The following is a 25,570-nucleotide window of genomic DNA, read 5'->3' as shown; positions in this document are numbered from 1 at the left end:
GCTTTGTGTGTGTTGTTGGAGCTGCACTCATCCAGGCGAGTGGAGAGTATTCCATTACACTCCTGACTTGTGCCTTGAAGATGGTGGACAGGCTCTGGGAAGTTGGGAGGTGAGTTACTCGCCGCAGGACTCTTAGGCTCTGACATGCTCTTATAGCCACAGTACTTATATGGCTGGTCCAATTCAGTTTCTGGTCAAAGATAACTCCCCGGATGTTGATAGTGAGGAATTCAACGATGGTAATGCCATTGAATGTCAAGGGGAAATGGTTGGATTCTCTCTTATTGGAGCTAGTCATTGCTTGACACTTGTGTGGCGCGAATGTAACTTGTCACTCATCAGCCCAAACCTGAATGTTCACCAGATATTGCTGCATATGGTCACGGACTGCCTCTTTATCTGAGGAGTGGTGAATGGTGCTGAACATTGTGCAATCATCAGCGAACATGCCACTTCTGACCTTATAATGGAGGGAAGGTCATTGATGAAGCAGTTGAAGATGGTTGGGCCTAGGACACTACCCTGAGAAACTGCTGCAGTGATGGCCTGGGACTTAGATGATTGACCTCCAACAACCATCTGCCTTTGTGGTATTTGCCCCCCGATTCCCACTACTGCAGTTTTGCTCAGGCTCCTTGATGCCACACTCTGTCGAATGCTGCCTTGATGTTAACGGCAGTCACTCTCACCTCAAGGTGAGCACAGAAGGCGCCATTTGGCCCATTTAGCCTCAAAGAGCAATTTAGCTAGTCCCACTCCTCCGTCCTTTCCTGTAGCCCTGCTAATTTATTCCCTTCAGGTGCTTACCCAATTCCCGTTTGAAAGCCACAACTGAAACTGCCTCCACCAACCTTTCAGTCAGTGCATTCCAGATAGTAACCACTCAATGTGTAAAAAAGCTTTTCCTTAAGTCCCCTTTGGTTCTTTTGCCAACCACCTTAAATTGGTTTTCTCTGGTTCTTGACCCTTTCACCAATGGGCGCGCAGTTTCCATCTACTCTGTCTAGACCCCTCATGATTTTGAGCACCTCTATCAAATCTCCACTCAATCTTCTGTTCTCAAAGGACAACAATCACAGCTTCTACAATCAATCCATGTAACTTAAGTCCCTCATACCAAGAACCATTCTCGTAGATCTTTTCTGCACCTGCTCTAAAGCCTTCACATCCTTCCTAAAGTGCGATGCCAGACACAATACTTCGAGTTGAGGCCAAATCAGATTTTTATAGAAGTTCTTCATAACTTCCTTGCTTTTGTACTCTATGTCTCTATTTATAAAACCCAGGATCCCATGTGTCTTTTTAACCACTTTCTCAACCAGTCCTGCCATTGTCAACGATATGTGCCCATATCCCCAGGTCCCTATTCCTGCATCAATTTTAGATCGCATCCTTTATTTTATATTGCCTCTCCCAGTTCTTCCTACCAAAATGTATCACTTTGCACTTCTCTACATTAAATTTCATCTGCCACATGTCTGCCCATTCCACCAGCCTATCAATGTCCTCTCCAAGTCTATTACTATCCTCCTCACAGTTCACTATACTTCCAAGTTAGGTGCCCTGCACACCTAAGTCCAAGTCATTAATATATATAAAGAAAAGCAGTGGTCCTATTACCAACTCTTGGAGAACTGAACATCTTCCGCCAGTCTGAAAACCAACAGTTCATCACTACTCTCTGTCTCATGTCATTTAGCCAATTTTGTATCTATACTGTCACTATCCTTTTGTTCCATGGGCTTTAACTTTGCTGACAAGCCTATCATGTGGCACTTATTCAAACACCTTTTGGCAGTCCATATACACCACATCACCCTCATGAACCTTCTCTGTTACATCATCAAAAAACTCAATCATGTTAATTAAACACTATTTGTCTTGAACAAATCTGTGCTGGCTTTTCTTAATTAATCCACACTTGTCCAAGTGACTGTTAATTTTGTAACGGATTATCGTTTCTAAAAGCTTTCCTACCACTGAGGTTAATGTGACTGGCTTGTAGTAATTACTGGGTTTATCAAATCAGCTGAAAATGGCTCCTCTCCGGGTTCAGTGAGTACACGGTATTATTTTACTGAAAAATACAACTCACACAGGCCCCAGATTTAATCTTCGGTCACTGTTGAGTTAGCTTATTTCAGCCAAAGGGACAATTATGGGTATTATAACTGGCCTCACAGCAGGAGGGAAGTAGCAGGTAAGGAAGGAAAAAAAAAATCAAGAGACCTCTGATTGCTGTCCACTGAAGCTTGCTGGAAAGAACATATAATAAAAACAAGAAATTTTGGAAATACTCAGCAGATCTGGCAGTATCTGTGGAAGAGAAGCAGAGTTAACGTTTCAGGTCAGTGACCCTTCATCAGAACTGGCAAAGGCTAGAAATGTAATAGGTTTTAAGCAAATAAAGCGGGGGTGGGGCAAAAGATAACCAAAGAGCAGGTGTTGATAGGACAAAGTCACAGAGAATAACTGACCAGAAGGTCATGGAGCAAAGGCAAACGTTATGTTAATGGTGTGCTGAAAGACAAAGTGTTAGTGCAGAGAGGGTATTAATTGACAGAAAAATAGAACAGCCTGGCCTAAAGTACAAACCTGAAAAAAAAGCAGTGGGTAGGCACATGGTAAAAAGAAAAGAGACAAAATAAATAAAAAATAACTAAAAGTAAAAAGTGGGGGCCCCCATCATGCTCTGAAATTACTGAACTTAATGTTCAGTCAGCAGGCTGTAGTGTGCCTAATCGGTAAATGAGATGCTGTTCCTCAAGCTTGCGTGATGTTCACTGGAACACTGCGGCAATCCCAGGACAGATATGTGGGCATGAGAGCACTCTTATAGCCACAGTACTTAAATGGTTGGTCCAATTCAGTTTCTGGTCAATGGTAACCTCCAGGATGTTGATAGTGGGGGAATCAGCGGTAGTAATGCTATTGAATGTCAAGGGGAGATGTTGGATTCTCTCTTGTTGGAGCTATTCATTGCCTGGCATGAATGTAACTCGTCACTTATCAACCCAAGCCTGAATGTTGTCCATAGAAACATTGAAAATAGGAGCAGGAGTAGGCCATTCAGACCTTCAAGCCTGCTCCACCATTCATTATGATCATGGCTGATCATCCAACTCAGTAGCCTGTTCCGGCTTTTGCCCCATACCCTTTGATCCCTTTAGGCCCAAGAGCTATATCTAACTCCTTCTTGAAAACATTCAATGTTTTGGCCTCAACTGCTTTCTGTGGTAGCGAATTCCACAGGCTCACCACTCTCTGGGTGAAGAAATTTCTCCTCATCTCAGTCCTGAAATGTTTACCCCGTATCCTGAGACTATGACCCCTGGTTCTGGACTCCCCCACCATCGGGAACATCCTTCCTGCATCTACCTTGTCCTGTTAGAATTTTATAGGTTTCTATGAGATCCCCCCCTCACTCTTCTGAACTCCAGCGAATATAATCCTAACTGACTCAATCTCTCCTCATATGTCAGTCCCGCCATCCCAGGAATCAGTCTGGTAAACCTTCGCTGCACTCCCTCTATAGCAAGAGCATCCTTCCTCAGATAAGGAGACCAAAACTGCACACAATATTCCAGGTGTGGCCTCACCAAGGCCCTGCATAATTGTAGCAAGACATCCCTGCTTCTGTACTCGAACCCTCTGGCTATGAAGGCCAACATACCATTTACCTTTTTTACCGCCTTTTGCACCTGCACGCTTACCTTCAGCGACTGGTGTACGAGAACATCCTGGTCTCGCTGCATATTTCCCTCTCTCAGTTTATAGCCATTCAGATAATAATCTGCCTTCCTGTTTTTGCTACCAAAGTGGATAACCTCACATTTATCCACATTATACTGAATCTGCCATGCATTAGCCCACTCACTCAACTTGTCCAAATCAGCCTGAAGCCTCTCTGCATCCTCCTCACAACTCACCCTGTTTTGGGTCATCTGCAAATTTGGAGATATTACATTTAGTTCCCTCATCAAAATCATTAATGTATATTATGAATAGCTGGTGTCCAACACCAATCCCTGCGGTATCCCACTAGTCACTGCCTGCCTTTCGGAAAAAGACCCATTTATCCCTACTCTTTGCTTCCGGTCTGCCAACCAATTTTCTATCCATCGCAATACACTACCCCCAGTCCCATGTGCTTTAATTTTACATGCTAATCTCTTATGTGGGACCTTGTCGAAAGCCTTCTGAAAGACCAAATAAACCACATCCACTGGCTCCCTCTCATCAACTCTACTAGTTACATCCTCGAAGAATTCTAGTAGATTTGTCAAGCATGATTTCCCTTTTGTAAATCCATGCTGACTCCGCCCAATTCTACCACTGTTCTCCAAGTGCTCTGCTATAAAATCTTTGATAATGGACTCTAGAATTTTCCCCACTACCGATGTCAGGCTGACTGGTCTATAATTCCCTGCTTTCTCTCTACCTCCCTTTTTAAATAGTGGGGTTACATTAGCTACCGTCCAATCTGTAGGAACTGTTCCAGAGTCTATAGAATCTTTAGGTCTTGCTGCATTTGGACACAGACTGTTTTGGTATCTGAGGAGTCACGAATGATGCTGAACATTGTGCAATCATCAGCGAACATCCCCACTTCTGACATTATGATGGAGGGAAGGTCATTGATAAGGCAGCTGCAGATGGTTGGAGAGAAGGACACTACCCTGAGGAACTGCTGCAGTGATGTCCTGGGACTGAAATGATTGACCTCCCAACAACCACAACCATCTTCCATTTTGCTAGCTATGCCTCCAACCAGTGGAGCTTTACACCTGATTCCCATTGACTCCCATTTTGCAAGAGCATTTTGATGCCACACTAGGTCAAATGCTGCCTTGATGTCAAGGGCAGTCACTCTCATCTCAACTCGAGTTCAGCTCTTTTGTCTATGTTTGGACCAAGGCTGTAATGAGGTCAGGAGCTGAATGGCCCTGGCGGAACCCAAACTGAGTTTCAGTGAGCAGGTTATTGCTGAGTAAGTGGCATTTGATAGCACTGTCAAAGACACTTTCCATCACTTTTCTGATCAAGAGTAGACTGATGGGGCGATAAATGGCTGGGTTGGATTTGTCCTGCTTTTTGCGTACAGGATATAACTAGGGCAATTTTCCACATTGTGGGGTAGATGCCAGTGTTGTCGCTGTACTGGAACAGCTTGGCTAAGGGCACGGCCAGTTCTCGAGCCACAAGTCTTCAGTACTATTGCTGGAATGTTGTCAAGGCCCTTCGCGTCTTTTGAAGTATCCAGTGCCTTCAGCCATTTCTTGATATCACGTGGAGTGAACTGAATTGGCTGAAGACTGGCATCTGTGATGTTGGGGACCTCAGGAGGAGGCTGAGCTGGATCACCCACTCGGCACTTCTGGCTGAAGATGGTTTCAAATGCTTCAGCCTTGTCTGTTGCACTGATGTGCTGGGAACCCCAATCATTGAGGATGGGGATATTCGTGGAGCCTCCTCCTTCTGTTAGTTGTTTAATTGTCCACTACCATCCATAAATGGATGTGGCAGGACTGCTGAGCTTAGCTATGATCCGTTGGTTGTGGGATCTCCTTAGCTCTATCGCGTGCTGCTTCTGCTGTTTGGCATGCACATAGCCGTGTTGTAGCTTCACCAGGTTGACACCTCATTTTCAGTAATGCCTGGTGCTGCTCCTGGCATGCCCGTCCACACTCTTTGTTGAAGCAGGGTTGATCCCTCAGCTTGATGACAATGGTAGAGTGGGGGATATGACAGGCCATGAGCTTACAGATTGTAGTTGAGTACAATTCTGCTGCTGCTGCTGGTGACCCATAGCGTCTTATGAATGCTCAGTTTGGAGTTGCTAGAGGAGTTCGAAATCTAGCATGGTGGTAGTGCCACACATGATGGAGGGTATACTCAATGTGAAGACGGCATTTCTTCTCCACAAGGACTATGCGGTGGTCACTCCTGCTAATACTGTCATAGACAGATGCATCTGCAACAGGTAGATAGGTGAGGACGAGGTCAAGTAGGTTTTTCCCTCACCACCTGCCACAAACCCAGTTTAGCAGCTACGTTCTTTAGGACTTGGTCAGCTCCGTCAGTAGTGGTGCTACCAAACCACTCGTGGTGATGGGCATTGAAATCCCTCACCCAGGGTACGTCGTGTGCCCTTGTCAACCTCAGTGCTTCTTCCAAGTGGTGTTCAACATGGAGGAGTACTGATTAGTCAGCCGGGGTGGGGGACAGTAGGTGGTAATCAGCAGCAGGTTTCCTTGCTCATGTTTGACCTGATGCCATGAGACTTCATGGAGTCAGGAATCAATGTTGAGGGCTCCCAGGGCAACTCCCTCCCGATTGTATACCACTGTGCTGCTACCTCTGGTCGGTCTGCCCTGCCCTGCCGGTGGGACAGGACATATCCAAGAATGGTGGTAGTGGATGGTGGTGTCTGGGACATTGTCTGTAAGGTATGATTAATTCTTGAGTATGACTATGCCAGGCTGTTGCTTGACTAGTCTGTGGAACAGCTCTCCCAATTTTGGCACAAGCTCCCAGATGTTAGTAAGGAGAACTCTGCAGGGTCGACAGGGCTGGGTGTGTGGTTTCAGCTGCTTTGGTCAATGCTGGGTGGTCCGTCCGGTTTAATTTCTTTGAGACTTTTCTCTAGTCGTTTGGTACAACTGAGTGACTTGCTGGGCCATTTCAGAGGCAATTTAAGAATCAACCACGTTGCTGTGGGTCTGGAGTCACATGTAGGCCAGACCAGGTAAGGACGGCAGATTTCCTTCCCTAAAAAGACATTAGTGAATCAGATTTGTTTTTTTACAACAATCGACAATGGTTTCATGGTCACCATTACTGAGACTAGCTAATTTTTTTTTAAATTCCAGATTTATGAATTGAATTTAAATTCCACCAACTGCCTTGATGGACTTTGAACCTAGTCCCCAGAGCATTAGCCTGGGCCTCTGGACTGCTACTGCAGTCACATTTCCACAACACCACTGCCTTCTCTTCTGGTATTCAGTAAGTTGAAAGTATCGCAGAAGTTGGAGCAGCTCCAGAGGGATTACAAATGGCCAGAGTTCCTCAGAAATAAAACTGCCAAGATTCCCACTCTTGATCGCTGTCCCGTGATCACCCATCATGTGCACATGGATGCACTGACTCCCCTCCCCTATCCTTAATGATGAGGAAGACCAAAATGTGGGTGGAAAATACAAGGCTAAAGAGTTTGCCAATATCTCTAGCCATAAGTGCCAAGTGGATTATTCTTTGTGGCCCTTTCCTGAAGTCCTCATGTTCTCAGATGCCAGTCTTCAGCCAATTTAATTAACTCCATGTGACATCATGAAACAGCTGAGTGCTGAAGGTCTGTGCTCCAGAACTAGCCGCAATGTTCCAGTACAGCAACGAAATTGGCCCAGATATGTACTGTCGACAAAACCTAGGAGCAAATCCAACCCAGCTGACTGTTAATGATTGAGAGTAATAGGACGGCTAAGTGATGGAAGGACTCATTAACTGTACTATCAAGCACCACTTACTCATCAATAATGCGATTTTTGGGTTCCATCAGAATGCTTTGGCTCCAGACTTCATTACAGCCTTGGTCCAAACACGGACAGAAGGGCTTAATTCCAGAGAAGAGGTGAGAATGACTGCCTTCACCATTAAGGCAGCATTTGACAGAGTGTGGCACCAAGGACCCTTGGTAAAACTGAAATCAACAGGGATGAGGGAAAACCTTTCCAAAGGGTGGAGTCATATTTCGCTCAAAGATGATGGCTGTGCCATCTCAGCGCCAGGAAATATCTAACTGAGATCATCAGGGCAGTATCCTAGGTTCAACCATCTACAGTTACTTCATTGATGACCTTCTCTCAGACATAAGGTCAAGGGTGGGGCTGTTTGCTGGTGATTGTTCAACATCATTTGCAATACCTCAGATAATTCATCAGTCCATGCTCACATGCAGCAACATCCAGGCTTGGGCTGACAAGTAAGATTTGCGCCAGGCAATAACCAGCTCCAACAAGGGAAAGCATAACCACCTCTCCATGACATTTAATGACATTAAAATTGCCCAATCCTCTAACATTATTATCCTGGGAGGGTCATCACTGACCAGAAACTGGACCAGCCACATAAATGCAGTGGCTGTGCAGCAAATGCCTCACCTCCTAACTCACCAAAGCCTCTTTGCCACCTGCACAAGTTAAGAGTGTGATGGTTTACTCTCCACTTGCCTGAATGTGTGCAACTCCACCAACACTAGGACAAAATAATCCACTTGATTGACACCCCATACATCCACTCTCTCCACCACCAGTATACCATGGCTACAGTGTGCACTACCTATAGGATGCACTGCAGCAAGTCGCCAAGCCTTCTTTGGCAACACCTCCCAAATTCGTGACCTCCATCACCTTGAAGGACATGGGCAGCAGGTACATGGGAGCACCAGCGCCTCTAACATTCCCCTCCAAATCACACATCATTCTTACTTGGATGTAAATTATTTTTCCTTCATTCTCACGGGTCAAAATCCTGAAACTTCCTACCCAACAGCATTGTAGGACTGCACCTAACACATGGGCAGCATGGATTCAAGAAGGCAGCCCATTAGACTGCCTTAAACTTGGTTTTTCATGTTTGTGCTTATGGACAGAGCTATCTTTCTGTTCTCTCTAGACTAATGCTTTGCCTTTCAACACATCATTAGCACTCCCTTTGCCTTTGTCCCATGACACCTTTGTCATTTAATCACTCCTGCCCTCTGTCCTATCACACACCTTCCCTTTTGTTCTCTTCCACCCCCCCACCGCTGCTTCACTTGCTTAAAACCCATTACATTTCTAACCTTTGTCAGTTCTGATGAAAGGTCACAGACCTGAAGCGCTAACTCTGCTTCTCCCTCCACAGATGCTGCCAGACCTGTTGAGCATTTCCAGCACTTTCTATTTTTATTTCAGATATCCAGCATCCGCAGTATTTTGCTTTTATTCACTAGACTGGTTCCTGGGATGAGGGGATTGTCCTATAAGGAGAGATTGAATAGACTAGGCCTGTACTGCTTGGAGTTTAGAAGAATGAGAGCCGATCTAATTGGAACATACAAAATTCATAAGGGGTGTGACAGGCTAGATGCTGAGAAAGTGTTTCCCCTGGTTAGGGAATCTAGAAAACAGGATCACAGTCTCAGAATAAGGGGACAGCCATTTGGACTGAGATGAGGAGAAATTTCCACACACAGGATTGTGAATCTTTGGCATTCTTTACTCCAGAGAACTGTGGATGCTCAGTCGTTGAGTATATTCAAGACAGAAATTGATGCATTTTTGGGTACTAAAGAAATTAAGGTATAGTGAGGGAAGGTGGAGTTCAGAGAGAAGATCAGCTATGTTCTTACTGAATGGTGGAGAGGCTCGAAGGGCCAAATAGTCTAATGCAGCTCCTATTTCTTATGTTATGTGCTAAACGGCAGATCGGCCTGGCCTTTCTATTGATACCCATATCCCGAGGGTGCATAAAAAAAACTTGCATGCTGGACTTTACTATCCTTGTCGATGGGGATGTTCATGGATCCTCCTCCCATTAGTTGATTCACTGTTCACCAGTATTTACAACTGGCTCCTTTGGCCCGATCTATTGGTTGTGGGATCTGCAATGGTAAATTTGTTTTGTCTAACAAAAAGGGTAAAGGTCCTTTAGGAAAATGCCAAGTCAGACTTTAAATGCTGGGATATAACTAAAATAAAAAAGCTATTTCGGACTTAATAACCCTGTGGCCATCTGTGTGCTTTCCCTTTGTCTAAGGGATATTTTGCTGCGCTACTGTACCTCTCCTAAAATGTAATCCGCTCTAATCAATTCTGCAAAAATGCATATTGAGCTCCATCAAGGAGGCTATTTGGCCATTGGTCTTTGCCAGTTTCCAAATGAGTGCTTGAAAGTAGGAATCAGTGGATATCAAAGTGGGGCAGAAAGCCTAATTTTTCTATCTATTAGCCCATGACACTAAAGCCATCCTGGTTAACTCTGCAAATAATTGGTATCAAATCTCTTATATCACCCCAATTTTTACAGATCAACAATGGGGGAAGTTTATTTTTATTTTCCAATACCTACTGGTTCCCATCATTTATGTTGTGTATTTTAGTCAGTGATGTCAGAGACTGATACTACCATTCAGTCAGCCCTGAAAGACTGCTGGCCCTGTTATCTCCAGAATTCTTCTAGCACTTTATCACATCAAACATCTAATGGGAGTAGATGTCTGAGCTTTACCAAATGATAACTGTGCATTATGTTTATATATATTAACGTATATACAGCATGCCATCACTTAACCCAGCTACAAGGTATTCAGGAAAGATACAGAAGGGAAAAGGAGGAGGGTGGGAGTGTTGATCATGTTACTGCGACAGCACTGGAAATGGAAAGGGATGATATACTTGAGAGTTCAAAGACAGAATCTATTTTGTTAGCATTAAGAAATAGTAGAGCTATTATGTTGCTGGCCTAATGAGCATTTCCAATTCTAATTGCGCCACCATTGGTGGCTACACCTTCAGTTACCAAGGCCCTAAGCTCTGGAATACCCTCCCTCCACCTCTCTGCCTCCTTAACTCACTTTCCTCTTTTAAGATACTCCTTAAAACCTACCTCTTTGACCAAGCTTTTGGTCATCTGACCTAACATCTCCTTAACTGGCTTGGTGTCATATTTTGTTATATAATGCTCCCGTGAAGCGCCTGTGCTTTATTACATTAAAGGTGCTACATAAATATAAGTTGTTGTTATTAGTTCTGGGGAATGAAGTGGGGAAATGGAGCATGCTTGAATGGATGAAAGAAAGGACATCTGAAGTTAGAATCATAGAGTGATAACAGCACAAAAGGCGGCCGTTCGGCCCATCGAGTCTATGCCAGTTCTTTGTAGAGTAATCCAATCAGTCCATTCCCTTGCTCGAATCCTGTAGCCCTGCAAGTTTACTTCCAAGTGCCCATCCAATTTCCTGTTGAAATCATTCATTGTCTCTGCTTCCAACACCCGCGTAGGCAGTGAGTCCCAGGTCATTACTACTCACTGCATAAGAAAGTTATTTCTTACATCCCCCCTGCATCTCTTGCCCAAAACCTTAAATCTGTGTCCCCTAGTTCCTTGAATCATCAGCTAATGGGAACAGCTTTTCTTGTCTACCTTATCTAAACCTGTCATAATCTTGTACACCTCTATCAAATCTACCCTCAATCTCCTTTGCTCCAAGGAGAATGCAACCCAACTTTGTAGCTAAAATCTCTCATCTGTGGAACCATTCTGGTAAATCCCTTCTGCACCCTCTTAAGCATCCTTACATCCTTCCTAAAGTGTGGTGATCAGAACTGGATGCAATATTCTAGTTGTGGCCTAATCAGACCTTTATAAAAGTTGAGCATAACTTCCCTGCTTTTGTACGCAATACCACTATTTTTGAAGCCCAAGGTCTCATATGCTTTGCTAACTACTCTCTCAATATTTCCTGCCACCTTCAAAGATCTATGCACACGAATACCCAGGCTCCTTTGTCCCTGCATACTCTGTGCCATTGGTCTTTATTGCCTCTCCTTATCCCTTCTGCCAAAATGCATCACCTCACACTATAATAAATTTCATCTGGCCATTCTGCTAGCCTAACTATGTCCTGTTGCAGTCAATTGGTATCATCCTCACTGCCTACCACACCTCCAAGTTTGGTATCATTGGGAAATTTTACTCTGCATTCCAATATCCAAGTCATTTATATATATCAAAGAAAACAGTGGTCCTATCACTGAACCTTGGGGAAGTCCACAGTCTACCATCCTCCTGTCTGAAAAACAACCATTTACCACTAGTTGCTATTTTCTGTCCTTAAACCAATTATCCAAGCTAACAGTGACCCTTCTATTCCACAGTCTTAACCAGTTGTTAACCAGTCTTTGACGTGGTACTTTGGCAAAAGCTTTCTTAAAATCATTACAGACAACATCCATTGCTTTCCCTTCATTAACCTAGAGATAGAGCTCGAACTCCAGCTCCTTGATGACTAAAGTTAGAGATTAAAATGAAACAGAAAAACGATGCTCATATTAAATGTCATGCTCATAATACTGTAGAGAACCAAACTGAATACAGAAATCTAAGAACTGGAGGAGGAAATAAGACAAGAAGAGGTTAGGGGCGGAGGGCACAAATGTCTGGAAATGCCATGGTGGGGCGGGGGGTGGGTGGGTGCAGAGGGTGGGAAAATGAATTTAAAGGTCGTTTCATTCTGTTTTTTGGTAACTGAACTGACCTGGCCCTTTAATTTTTAAATCTCCATTGAGGGCTGCAAGCCCTTAAAAAATAGCGCCTGCGCATTGTCGCCAGACGCCGTTGCCTGTGGTGGCACGCCCGGCCCCTCCATGTCATTGCTGGGGGGTGGGCGCCACAGCCATGCAAATGAGCCGCTGCTTTTGAAATCACGGCAGCTCCGTGACGCGGTGCTCATGCGGGCAGACCGGATTTTTATACGTCCGTCCCCTACTTCCGCGGCAGACTCTTAAAATGCAGCCCCACATCTCCCATCGTCTGTGACAATCTGCCCAAGGTATGTGAACGTTTTCACTTGTTCCAGGACTTGGCTATTTACTCCAATTTTCACTTCCAGGGTTATGTCTCTGTTTATCATCATTGTCTTGGTCTATTCACATTCATTCATAATCCATATTCCACACTCCTTGCTTTATTTGTTCAATTTCCTGTCGTGCCTCTTCTGACTCTGCAATCAGTGCAGTGTTATCTGCATATCTTAAGTTGTTGACGTTCAACCTGCCAATGTTGCAATTGAATACACTTGAATGAACTTTAATATACAGGATATAATTTCAAAGAGTATAGTTGACACAAAACACGGAAATGCAGCAGTGAGTAGGAAAGTAACAGACTTCAGGAGGATGTAGATAGAATGGTGAATTGGGAAGACACATGGTAGATGCAATTTAACACAGACAAGTGTGAAGTGATGTGATTTTGGTACAAAGAATGAGGACAGCCAATATAAACTAAATGGTACAATATAAAAGGGGCTGCAGGAACAGTGTGACCAGAGGCTGTATGTACACAAATCTTTGTAGGTGGTAGGACAAGTTGAAAAGGCTGTCAAAAAGCACACAGGAGTCTTGCCATGGAGTGCAAAAGCAAATTATGCTAAACCGTTATAAATCAGGCCCCAGCTGGAGCAGTGTGTCCAATTCTGGGCACTAGTCTTTTGGAAGGATGTTGAGGCCTTACAGAGGATGCAGAGCAGATTTGTTGGAATGGTACTAGGAATGAGAAATTTCAGTTAAGTGGAGAAATTAGAGAAGCTGGGAAGCTGTTAAAGGGAGATTTAATAGGGATGTTCAAAATCACAATAAGGAGAAAGGGTTTCCAGTGGTAGAAGGGTCAGGAACAAGAAGACACAGAATTTAGGTAATTGGCAAAAGAACCAGAGGCGAGATGGGGAGAACTATTTCTACATAGTGAGTCATTATGATCTGGAATGCACTGCCTGAAAAGGAAAAGCTTGCAGCGCTATGGGGAAAGAGCAGGGGTGTGGGACTAACTGGGTAGCTCTTTCAAAGAGCCAGCAGAAGCATGATGGGCCAAATGGCTTCCTTCAATGCTGTGTCATTCTATGATTCTATGTAACAAGTGAAATAAAATCATTTTGGCATCAGCCAGATGGTTAATACTATTTTAACAATAAGATGAACACTGATTATATGTAAAACTACAAGGACATAACAGCCCAAGGCAGAACATTAAGATCTTGATCTTTTCTATATTGTTTAATTTGTTCTCATCATAGCTAGGACCTATAATAATTTACCTTCAAGTATTGCTTAAAAAAGATTATTTTGGAGGAATCCTGTTCTGGAGTATTCCTTTAGAAAACTGTTTGAACATACAGATTGGGATACAGATAACAATCAATAAAAGTTGCAATGCAGGTTATTAAGGCCATAAAAAATCAAACAGAGCATTTCTAGAAGAACAGTATTCAAAAGAAGAGAAGTTAAGTTAAACTTGTATAAAAATGTCAGTTAGACCATACTTGGAGTACTGTGACAGTTTTAGTCTCCATGTTATAAAAGGACATTGAGGGACTGGAGGAGGTGCAAATGAGATTTACAAGGATGATACCAGTACTGGGTTATAACTTTCAGAAAAGACAGGCAGAGGTTCTCTTCTCTGGAAGAGAGAATGCTGAGGGTTGACCTGCTAGAGGTCTTTAAGATTATGAAAGGGCTCAATAAGGTAGAGGTAGAGAAAATGTTCCACATGTGGAAGAGTGCAAAACTAGGGGGCATAAATATAAAATAATCACTAATAAATCCAATGGGGAATTCAGGAGGAACCTTTTTTTTTTACCCAGAGAGTGTGTAGAATATGGAACTTGTCATCACAAGGAGCATTTGGGGGCAACAACATTGATGGGGAAGTTAGAGAGTCACAATCAGGAGAAAATAAATAGGTTATGCTGATGGGGTTAGATGAAAACGGATGGGTAGAGGCTAGTGTTGAGCATAAACACCAGCATAGACCAGTTGGGTCGCTTAGTCTGTTTTGTGTGCTGTAAATTCTATGTATACCTTCCCCAGGCTGTTTACAGCCATGGACTAGATTTAATTTGCTAGCTTGCCAACGGTGAATGCAGCATGGATCTCAAAGATACTAACAGTTAAACCCATCTAGTTTTCTGGTCTTCTGGAGACTGAGTTCAAAAATTAAGATCTCAAAGTAAATGAGCTCTTTCCTGATGTCTCAGTGGTTACATATACTGCATGTTGTGGCACAGATCCACTAGGGCGAAGGATGGCCTCGACCAGACTGATTTCTTGGCAGACATCCAACAAGGTCTGGATCAAGCTGGTTTATGATAGCCCTTTCTGTTGAACATCCACCAGCCCCTCACCTTCCAGGCTCATGCATGAAAAATGGCCATATGAGCAAGCTAACTGAATGTTGCTGGCACCAAATCCCTTGAATCAATTACCACCTTCAGAAAAGGGGTGAGTAAATGTGGGGAAATATTAAAACTGTGGAAGTACATGTTTAGTTCTTTTTAAACTCATTCTGGTGGTGCAGGTGTCGATAGTAAGGCCAGCATTTATTTATTGTCCATCCCTAGTTGCTCTTGATAAGGCAGTGCTTGTCACTGCAATCAGTGTGGTGGAGGTACTCCCAGAGTGCTGAAAGGTAGGGGGTTCCAGGATTCCAGGACCCAGCATGCTGTAGTATCAATGCCATTAGCTTCCTGGAGTGCCAAAGCAAAATGATAACTGTTGGTCATTAGATGCCTATCATTTGTTGCAATTTAATAATAGCTCATAATGCTGATTTCCCTGAGCATGCTTCTTCCATTGAGATGCTACATTTAGATGGTCAGACAGTCACCGGAGTTCAAGTGGCACTTGCCCACCTAACGAGTTACCAAGCAAACATACACAGTGAGCAACCCCACAGGATGCTTCTAAAAGAATGAGTTGGCCCATTGAGCAGTTCCAAACACTGAACTATCAGAAAGACAGGTTGTTAATGAAAGATAATGGCATCAGAAGGAAATGCTCACAGAACGGAATGACTGTGATATTACAAGAAAGACAATGTCCAGCAAATTTCCAAATGTGGATGACCTTGCTCAGGCAACGCAAGCAGCAGCTTCATAGAAACATAGAAAATAAGGAGTAGGCCATTTGGCCCTTCGAGCCTGCTACGCCATTCATTATGATCATGGCTGATCATCCTACTCAGTAACCTGTTCCCGCTTTCCCCCCATACCCTTTGATCCCTTTAGACCCAAGAGCTATATGTAACTCCTTCTTGAAAACATACAAAGTTTTGGCCTCAACTGCTTTCTGTGGTAGTGAATTCCACAGGCTCATCACTCTCTGGGTGAACTCAGTCCTGAAAGGTTTACCCCGTTCCTTAGACTATGACCCCTGGTTCTGCACTCCCCCACCATCGGGAACATCCTTCCTGCATCTACCCTGTCAAGTTCTGTTAGAATTTTACAGGTTTCTATGAGATCCCCCCTCACTCTTCTGAACTCCAGCAAATATAATCCTAACCAACTCAATCTCTCCTCAAACGTCAGTCCTGCCATCCCAAGAATCAGTCTGGTAAACCTTTGTTGCACTCGCTCTATAGCAAGAACATCCTTCCTCAGATAAGAAGAACAAAACTGCACACAATATTCCAGGTGTGGCCTCACCAACATCAAGTCCACCTTGAAGGGAAATCTAAACACCATGCAGGAATATTTCTGGAAATATAAACTCAAGCCAACCCCCACAAAGTACCAGTCACTGCATTCCATCTTGCTAACAGGAATGCTTCACACACCCTGAAAGTGACCTTCCATGGAAACACTGCGTGACATGATCGCACTCTGACTTATCTTGGAGTGAAGCTCAACAACACACTAACCCTCCCTGATCACCTGAAGGTAGCTGCCAAGACGAAGACCACGGTCAAATTGGTCTAGAAACAAGCTGTGAAGCATAAGTGCTTTGGATGTCAGTGATGGCCCTTGTCTGCTCCGTAGCAGAGTATTGTGCACCAGTACGGACCAGTAGTAGCCATGCTTGACTTGTTGATGCCCAAGTGAACAGAGCAATTTCCATCAATGGAAACCTCAAGTCAACGTCGACACCCTGGTTGCCTGTGCTGTTGCAGATCACTCCCCCACTCATTCACCACAATGCAGCAACCCTCCAGCAGTCCAGCAAATCAAGGAAAACTAATGTCTTTCCATCCACCAGGACCTCAACAATGCCCTCCAACACCATTTGTAGTTGCACAAGACCTTTTAGGTGCATTGGTTTAATCTTCAACAATGTGACTTCAATCCTAATGAAGCTTGGAAAGCTGCATGGAGTGCACAAGAAATTACAAACACCTCAAAACACCTGACGCAGAAGATCCCTCGCTTTGCCTTCCATGAAGCTCTTGGGCAACCCTAAACAGCGTCCACAAAAACCATAGAAAGCTTATGACGATCACAAAAAACGTAATACTTTAGAAAGCCTAGAGAAGTAAAGACAGTGCAAGGGTGAAATAAAAAAGGAAATTAGAAAAGCAAAGAGAGGACATGAAAAAATATTGGCAGGTAAAATTAAGGAAAATGCAAAGATGTTTCATCAGTACATTAAGAGCAAGATGATAACTAAGGAAAGGATAGGGCCTATCAGAGATGTACAAGGATGCATGGATGCAGAAGATATGGGCAGGGTTCTCAATGAGTTTTTTTGTCTCTGTCTCCACAAAGGAGAGGAATGATGCAGATATTGTAGTAAAAGAGGTGTGAGAAATATTAGATACGATAAGCATAATGAGAGAGGAAGTACTGGAGGGTTTGACATCCTTGAAAATGGGTAATTTGCCAGGGCCGGATGGATTTCATCCCAGGTTGTTAAAGCTTGCCAGGGAGGAAATAGCAGATGTGTTGAGGATCATCTTCAGATCCTCACTGGATAAGGACAAAATGCCAGAGGATTGGAGGTCTGCGAACATTGTACCATTGTTTAAAAAGGGTGCGAGGGATAGGTCAAATAATTATCGTCTGATCAGTTTGTCCTTGGTGGTGGGTAAATTGTTAGAATCAATTCTGAGAGACAGGATAAACTGTCACTTAGAAAGGCACGGATCAATCAGGGATAGCAGGAATTGGTAAGGGAAGGTCATGTCTTACTAACTTGATTGGATTTTTTGAGGAAGTAACAAGGAGGACTGATGAGGGTATTGCAGTGGATGTGGTCTACATGGATTTTGGTAAGGCATTTGACAAGGTCCCGCACGGCAGACTGGTCAGAAAAATGAAAGCCCATGGGATACAGGGGAATGCGGCAGGTCGGATCCAAAATTGGCTCAGTGACAGGAAACAAAGGGTAGTAGTCGATGGAAGTTATTGCGAATGGAAAGCGGTTTTCAGTGGCATTCCACAGGGCTCAGAGTTGGCTCCCTTGCTGTTTGTGGTATAAATTAATGATTTGGACTTAAATATGGGAGGCATGATTGGGAAATTTTCTGATGCCACAAAAATTGGCCATGTAGTTGATGGTGAAAAGGATAGCTGTAGACTCCAGAATTACATCAATGGTTTGGTTGAGTGGGCGGAAAAGTGGCAAATGGAATTCAATCTGGAGATGTGTGAGGTAATGCATTTGGGGAGGGCATACAAAGTGAGAGAATACACAATAAATGGGAGGATATTGAGAGGGGTAGAAGAAGTGAGAGACCTTTGAGTGCATGCCCATAGGTCCCTGAAGCTGGCAGGACAGATAGATAGAGTGGTGAAGATGGCATATGGAATGCTGTCCTTTATTGGCCGAGGTATAGAATACAAAAGCAGGAATGTAATGCTGGAACTATATAAAATGCTGGTTAGGCCACAGCTAGAGTATTGCGTACAGTTCTGGTCACCACATTACAGGAAGGACATAATTGTTCTGGATAGAGTACAGAGGAGATTTACAAGAATGTTGCCAGGGCTTGAAAGTTGCAGCTATGAGGAAAGATTGGATCGGCTAGAGTTGTTTTCCTTAGAACAGAGGAGGCTGAGGTGTGACTTAATTGAGGTGTACAAAATTATAAGGGGCCTAGATAGAGTGGACAGGAAGGACCTGTTTTTCCTAGTGGAGAGGTCAATTACCAGGGGGCACAGATTTAAGGTGATTGGTGGAAGGATTAGAGAGGGCATGAAGAAAACTTTTTCACCCAGAGGGTGGTGGGTGTCTGGAATTCACTGCCAGGAACGGTGGTGGAGGCAGAATCCTTTAACTCATTTAAAAGGTACCTGGACATGCACTTGAAGTGCTCTAACCTGCAAGGCTATGGACCAGGTGCTGGAAGGTGGGATTAGATTGCGTGGCTAGCTTTTTTGGCTGGTGCAGACCCGATGGGCTGAATGGTCTCCTTCTGTGCCGCAATTTTTCTATGGTTCAATGGCAGATGCGGATACTTGATGCAGAAAATAGAAAATTATAAATTCTTCAGTGTGTGACTGTGGTCACCTAGAACAAACCATGGAACATACGATAGCTTAATGCCCAATTCACAAATACAAAGGAGGCATCATAGCCACACACTCCGCTGCTCCTGACGCAATTATCTAATTTAACTACCTGAATGTAAAATTATAGTTGTTGCGCTACATTGATATCAGAATTAAGTAAGAGAGATATGCTACATTCCATCAAGTAATGTTAATGGAGCAAATTATGATTATCTATGCTATTGAGCAAGATTGATGTGGAAATAAAATCAAGCTTTACATATACATTTTTTAAAGCAGGAATGTAATACTGGAACTATATAAAATGCTGGTTAGACCAGAACGGTACTACATGGGTGAAGTACTGAGGTACACACTTTTCAACCTGGACAACAAAAAAAGTGTGAATTGTTGCAAACCCATAAACTTAAAACTAATACAAACCTCAGCAGTCCCACAATGTTTAGGCCAGCTGGTATGATTTTTCAGTGACAAATACATTTCAAGATGAAATCAGGTCAACCTTCAAAAGCTACAATACAGAATTAAATTGAACAGGCTTGAATAGACCACTGATGAGCCAATGCACAATATGTTAATATTGCGCTACTGTCTGTAGCTTTTTCCTATCCTGATAGGCTGTCTATGATTTCTACTGCAACAAGTCTGTCCACGGTTTCCACAGCAACAACAAATCAAAGCACGGTTGTTGGTAACTGTCCAGAAAGCGAATCACCAAGTACACAAACTATTCACATGTGTAATGATTCTAAATCCCTACCCCCATACAAATCAAATCTCCAAATTGTCTATGCATATGCCAATATGGAAGCAAAACAGAAGGACATTTTTAAGACAGATGAAATAAAGGACAAAGACTTATTAAATATCATCTTTTTAACTTTGGAGCAATAACTTGATAAAAAATTGATAGCAAGATCAAGTTAGAACTGCTCCAGTGGCTCAGTGTGCAAACGTTTCACCTGATGTTATAATTATTCTTGCAGGCCTGAAATGACCCGGGTCTGGTCTGTGGTGATTTTAGCCAGGCCAGTGATGGGAGTAAAGAAAAAAAGTCAGCCAGGGTTCATGTTTGCTAAGCAGAGACCCCCTTGGAAAGTGTACAGGTATCAGTTGAGGGCTGCATCAGCTTTTATTGTGATGTCCTCAGTTATGTTTTTAGGTTTTTACACCAGATATTTCCTTTTGGTTCACTGTACCTGGCCGCCCCTGTAGTCAAACCTTGTATTACTTGCGAACCAGTGTGCTTTTCTCAGTCTGATATATTAGCCAGCCAGGATTCAAACAACCAACTTCATTACTGTACACCAATTTACTGGATTATATCATGTGATCATCTTATCTTTATGGATGCAGATCGTGACTTAGACTAACCACTAACTGGACAAATTTATAGAACACAATCATGATAATCGAAGCAAAAAATTTAGTGAATATAAATTGCACTATTCTCCATGAAATTAAAACAACAGGAAGCACAAATAAATGAATTAGTGGCCCTTTACTTCTTACTCAGCTATCTGCTACTTAGAAGTCCTCTTATTAGCCTTGTAGTCTGATGGCTTCAGTGTTCATGCAACAACACCCAATTATGGCTCCAAATTTGCTTGTAGACATCCAGAATAAAGGACAATAAAACTGCATTTCCCACAATTGCATCTAAGTTGTTAGACATTCACAGAATGCCCACCCAATTAGAACTGTCAAACAAACAAAACCCCACAGGATGCTTGTAACAGAAGAGCTCCAAACACTTTGAATGATCTGTTAGACAGGTCACTATTGAATGTCAGCATCCAACCCATGCATAATCAAGACCTGCCTTAAAGTTTCCCTATTAGCCAGTATGGGATATGAGTACTCCGCTGCTTCCAGGAGCAGCAAACAGTAGTGGCCAAATGTTTCATTTTTATCACACCCATAATTTGAACAACCTGCCAATACTCATCTAAGGCTTATATGTCAACACTGGTCATTTGGAGATGCACATAAGACCACAATACAACTTAGAAGGATGAAATAAGGAGATTGTGGAACTCACATGTGTTAGCCAGTTGAACCAGGTGATGAATAGGAAGAGGCCCCAAATACCTAAGAACAAAAAATATATTTGTGGGGCTAGGTGAAGCAGGGGTGCTCCTCTGGGTTCTCAGAAAATAATGTGGGCCACAACTACCCTGACTTCACCACTCCATTGGATCCCCAACCCCAACTTATGTGCCTGCCAGTTAGAACGACGTTTGTGCTGCCCAATATTGTGAAAATTTTGAGTCAGTGAGCTGCAGAGGGCGCTTGTGCTGGGTCTGCGCTCCCCAGTGATACGATAATGAGATCCAACCCTCAAAAAAAAAGTGAACCCGCCATCATGAATAAGTGGGCATTGCACCTGATGCCTACCCATTCCATGCCTGGATTTAAAATCTACTCCTTGATTTTAAATGATACATAGAGCTAATTCTCTGTTCCTCCGACTCTGACATTTTGTACAACACTCCTCCCTTCACCGCATCAATGGAGGCCCATATCTATGGCTACTCATACACTGGAATTCCCTCCCAAACTACCTCTCCTCTTTTGAGACCCACTTTAAAACTCACCACTTTGAGCAAACGTTCGGTTACTTCCACTATTTTCTTTGGCTCGGCTTCCATTTCTTCCCCTTACATCTCTGAATTGCCTGTGATATTTTTATATACCAAAAGTGAAATTTAAATACAAGTTGTCAGTTTATATTTTCTTCTCAGAATCATAATGGCACAGGAGGCTGCCATTCGGCCCATTGAGTCCCTACTGGCTTGCTGTAGAACAATCCAGTCAGTCCCATTCCCCTGCTCTATCCCCGTAACTCTGCAAGATTATTTTCCTCAAGTGCCTATCCAATTTCCTTTTGAAATCAGTATTCATCTCCGCTTCCACCATCCTCATAGGTAGCGAGTTCCAGGTCATTGCCACTTGCTGCATAAAAAAATTCTTCCTCCCATCCCCCATGTAACTCTTGCCCAAAACCTTAAATCGTGTCCGATAGTCCTTGTACCATCAGCTAATGGGAACAGCTTTTCTTTGCCTACCTGATCTAAACCTGTCATAATCTTCTACACCTTTTTCAAATCTCCCCGAAACCTCCTTTGCTCCAAGGAGAACAACCCCAGCTTCTCCAATCTAACCTTGTAGCTAAAAATTCCTCATCCCAGGAATCATTCTGGTAAATCTCCTCCACACGGTCTCAAGTACCCTTACATCCTTCCCAACAAGTGGTGACCAGAACTGGACGCAGTACTCTAGCTGCGGCCTAACCACAGCTTTACAAAGGTTCAGGATAACTTTTCTACTTTTGTACTCAATAGCTCTACTTCTGAAGCCCAAGATCCTATATGCTTTGCTAACTACTCTCTCAATATGTCTTGCCACCTTCAAAGATCTATGCACATGGACCCCCAGGTCCCTCATGCCCTGCGCACACTTTAAAACTGTGCCATTAAGTCTATACTGCCTCACCTCACACTTCTCCCAAAATGCATCACCTCACACTTCTCCCAAAATGCATCACCTCACACTTCTCCCAAAATGCATCACCTCACACTTCTCCCAAAATGCATCACCTGACACTTCTCTGTATTAAATTCCATCTACCACTTGTCTACCCACTCTGCTAGTCTGTCTATGTTCTGCTGCAGTCGATTTGTATCATCCTCACCATTTGCCATGCCTCAAAGTTTGGTATGATCTACAAATTTTGAAATATTACTCTGTATTCCAATAACCAAGTAATTTATATTTATCAAAAAAAAGCAGTGGTCTGAGTACTGACCCTTGGGGAACACCACTGTCTACCATTCTCCAGTCTGAAAACAACCATTTACCATGACTTGATGTTTTCTGTCCTGAAGCCAATTTTTTTCTCCAAGTTGATACTGAACCCCCGCACCCCCATTTCATGAGCATCAAATTTTTTAACCAGCCTTTTATGTACTTTGTCAAACACGTTACTAAAATCCATATAGATAACATCCACTGCATTCCTCTCATAAACCTACTCTGTTCGATACTTCATCAGAAAATTCAACTAGATTAATCAAATACAAACAGCCTTTTACAAATCTGTGCTGTTCTCTTTAACCCAAACCTCTCCAAGGGGGGAATTTTTGCTCTCCCCCGTGACAGGTTTAGAGGCGGGGAGAGCATATAATCGTGTGGGATGGTGGTGGGGTGGCATCCCTTTACTGCCAAGATCAAGTACGGTGCGGGAAGGCCTGTAAACGGCTTTCCCACCCTGCCACCAATTGAGGGACTTAAGTGGGCAATCAACGGCCAATTGAGGGCCTCATCGCACTGCTGCAATTAGCCCATTGGTGGGCAGACCTGTCACTGCACGGGAAGCACAGCAAGAAGAACCGTGCCGGTTGCTTGCCGGCTCCGGGAGGTCCCTCGTTAATAGGCACAGTGCCTGAACAAGGGACCTGGCATCTGCAATTGGGGGGTGGGGCTGCTAAGAGCCACCCACCTGCCCTTGCTGCCAACCTCCCTACACTCCCCTCCCCCGCAAGACCCCTCCCGCCCTGACTTACCAGTGGCCTGGGTCCAGCGCCGTTCCTAGGCCTTGGGTAGGTGCTCTATCAGCAGCAGCAGCCTCTGTGGTGGTGCTGCTCAGTTGAAGAGCTGCCGGCCTCTGATTGGCTGGCCGCTGAGGGCGTGACTTCTGTTGCCAGAGTCCTTGAACCTGTAAAAGGCCTGCCACTGTCCAATTAAGTGACTAATTGGCACTTAATTCAGCAGGCCACTCACGCGGGTTCACGCTGGCGCATTAGCAGGGGTCGACTCCCCCATTGCCCGGATAAAATCCCAGCCCAAATGCCTATTGATACTTTCCTTGATTATTGTTTTAAAAAATTTACCCATCACTGATGCTAAACAGACCGGCATGTAGTAACTAGGGATGTCCTTACTCGAATAAGAGTGTCACATTTGCCACTCTGCAATCCTCTCGCACCTCTCCCATATTTAGGGAAGACTGGAAGAATACAGCAAACCCTTCCGCTAGCTCCACCCTACTTGCCTGAGCAAGTAGGGATGCAAGCCATGTGGACCAGGCAACCTATCCACTCTAAGCATAGCCAGCCTTTCCAGTACATCCTATCAATCTTCATGCCATCCATTACCCTCTACCATTTCCACTTCTACCGATATTTTGTCAGCATCCTCTTCCTTAGGAAACACTAATACAAAGTACTCATTTAGTATTCTAGCCTTGCCCTGCACCTCTAAGCATATATCACCCAAAGCTGTAAGCCATGTACCTTGTCAGAATTATGGATAGTTGTTTTGGATTCTGGGCCAAGGATCTGAAAATTAGCAAGTTAATTCAAGTTATGAAAAATACAATTTCAAAAATATAAAATGATGGCAACCTTCATATACAACAGACAATTCAACTGATGAAACTGGCATGTGACTCTTCCATCCATTTTCTTCCCCAGGCAAAAAGAGGTTTGCCAAATACATTTCATGAAGATCATATCCACTGATTTTCTAATAGACATAGCGAAGTATCCTAATAGCACATGCAGAGTCATCGGTCCATAAAGCACCAAAGAGGCTGGTTTATTCATTGTTGCCCTGACTTGTGAATTACAGTTCCCATCGCTTAGAGTGGGCATGCTCGTTATACATGATTTGCTCGTTATACATGATGGCTGGAACAATGGGGGAAAAGTTACATATTTGAAATATACTTTTATGACACTTACATAAAAAGGGACAGTGTGAGTATTTGAATCACCCATCTTTGGAATACCTTATTTAAATTGTTCCCAAAAGGTCAAGAGAAAGGGTCAAATTAAGCAAACTTTATAAGAAAGACAAGTTGTGAATTTACCCCAATCTTTATTCCTGGGACAGACTCCATCCTTCAGGGATCAATTAATAGTTTGCATAAAACTGGCATCGACTAGTGTTTGTAGATCAGCAATAAGAGGTAATTGGGACATGGTTTCTGGCGTCAAACTACAGGGATCAAATGCTGACCACTGATAGTCGGTGCAGGGCAGGGTCAGTGTTATTGTTTGATAGACTTTATAACAGGTGAGCACCACATTTAATAAAAATCTCGAACTGAATGTTGCACAGGTGCCAGAGCTTTCTACTGTGACTCAAAAGCCACTGTTAAGTGCTTGTAGCAGAGGAGATAATTGAAGCTGCACATTATGGGTTGATTCAGCATTCTGCTAATAATTCCAGCTAAAATTTGCAGAGCATATGTAAATTAAAAAAGGCTGAACTGGTGAAAAAAACTGCTTTTTGCTTTTCTTGTAGGACATCAGATGGAATAAAAAATACTTTTAGATAGAAAAGAAAAAAAACATCTATTTCTGGCTGCACGAAATGGAGCACTTAAGATACTATAACTAGCAACTTTTGAAACTGGTATTAATGCAAATGGAAGTGGTTATCACTTTTTGGTGAAAAAGGTTAAAAGGGCAAACAGGATCATGGGCTTTATAAATAGAGGCATACAGTACAAAAGCAAGT

General features: G+C 43.4%; 1 protein-coding gene and 1 non-coding gene across 6 annotated transcripts in view; both read right to left on the bottom strand.

The window, feature by feature from the left end:
* cep104 (centrosomal protein 104) overlaps positions 1-25,570 on the bottom strand; it is a 376,777-nt gene that overhangs the window by 60,174 nt on the left and 291,033 nt on the right. Inside the window, exon 21 of one of the 5 annotated variants that reach the window (XM_068017522.1) lies at positions 24,340-24,384. The exons of the other annotated variants lie outside the window; for them this stretch is intronic. Coding sequence (XP_067873623.1) covers positions 24,350-24,384 — 35 coding nt within the window. The 3' untranslated portion in view covers positions 24,340-24,349. Of the gene's footprint in view, positions 1-24,339; positions 24,385-25,570 lie in introns of those variants that run through there. 5 annotated transcript variants of the gene reach the window in all.
* Positions 10,149-10,281, bottom strand: LOC137352286 (small nucleolar RNA U109). The gene has a single exon (XR_010969667.1). It is a non-coding gene; the product is annotated as a small nucleolar RNA U109 (small nucleolar RNA).

This window comes from Heterodontus francisci, chromosome 37 (assembly GCF_036365525.1).
Source record: "Heterodontus francisci isolate sHetFra1 chromosome 37, sHetFra1.hap1, whole genome shotgun sequence".
Classification (NCBI taxonomy): domain Eukaryota; kingdom Metazoa; phylum Chordata; class Chondrichthyes; order Heterodontiformes; family Heterodontidae; genus Heterodontus; species Heterodontus francisci.
Note: the sequence above shows the minus strand (reverse complement) of the source record. Positions and strands in the feature narration are given on the sequence as shown.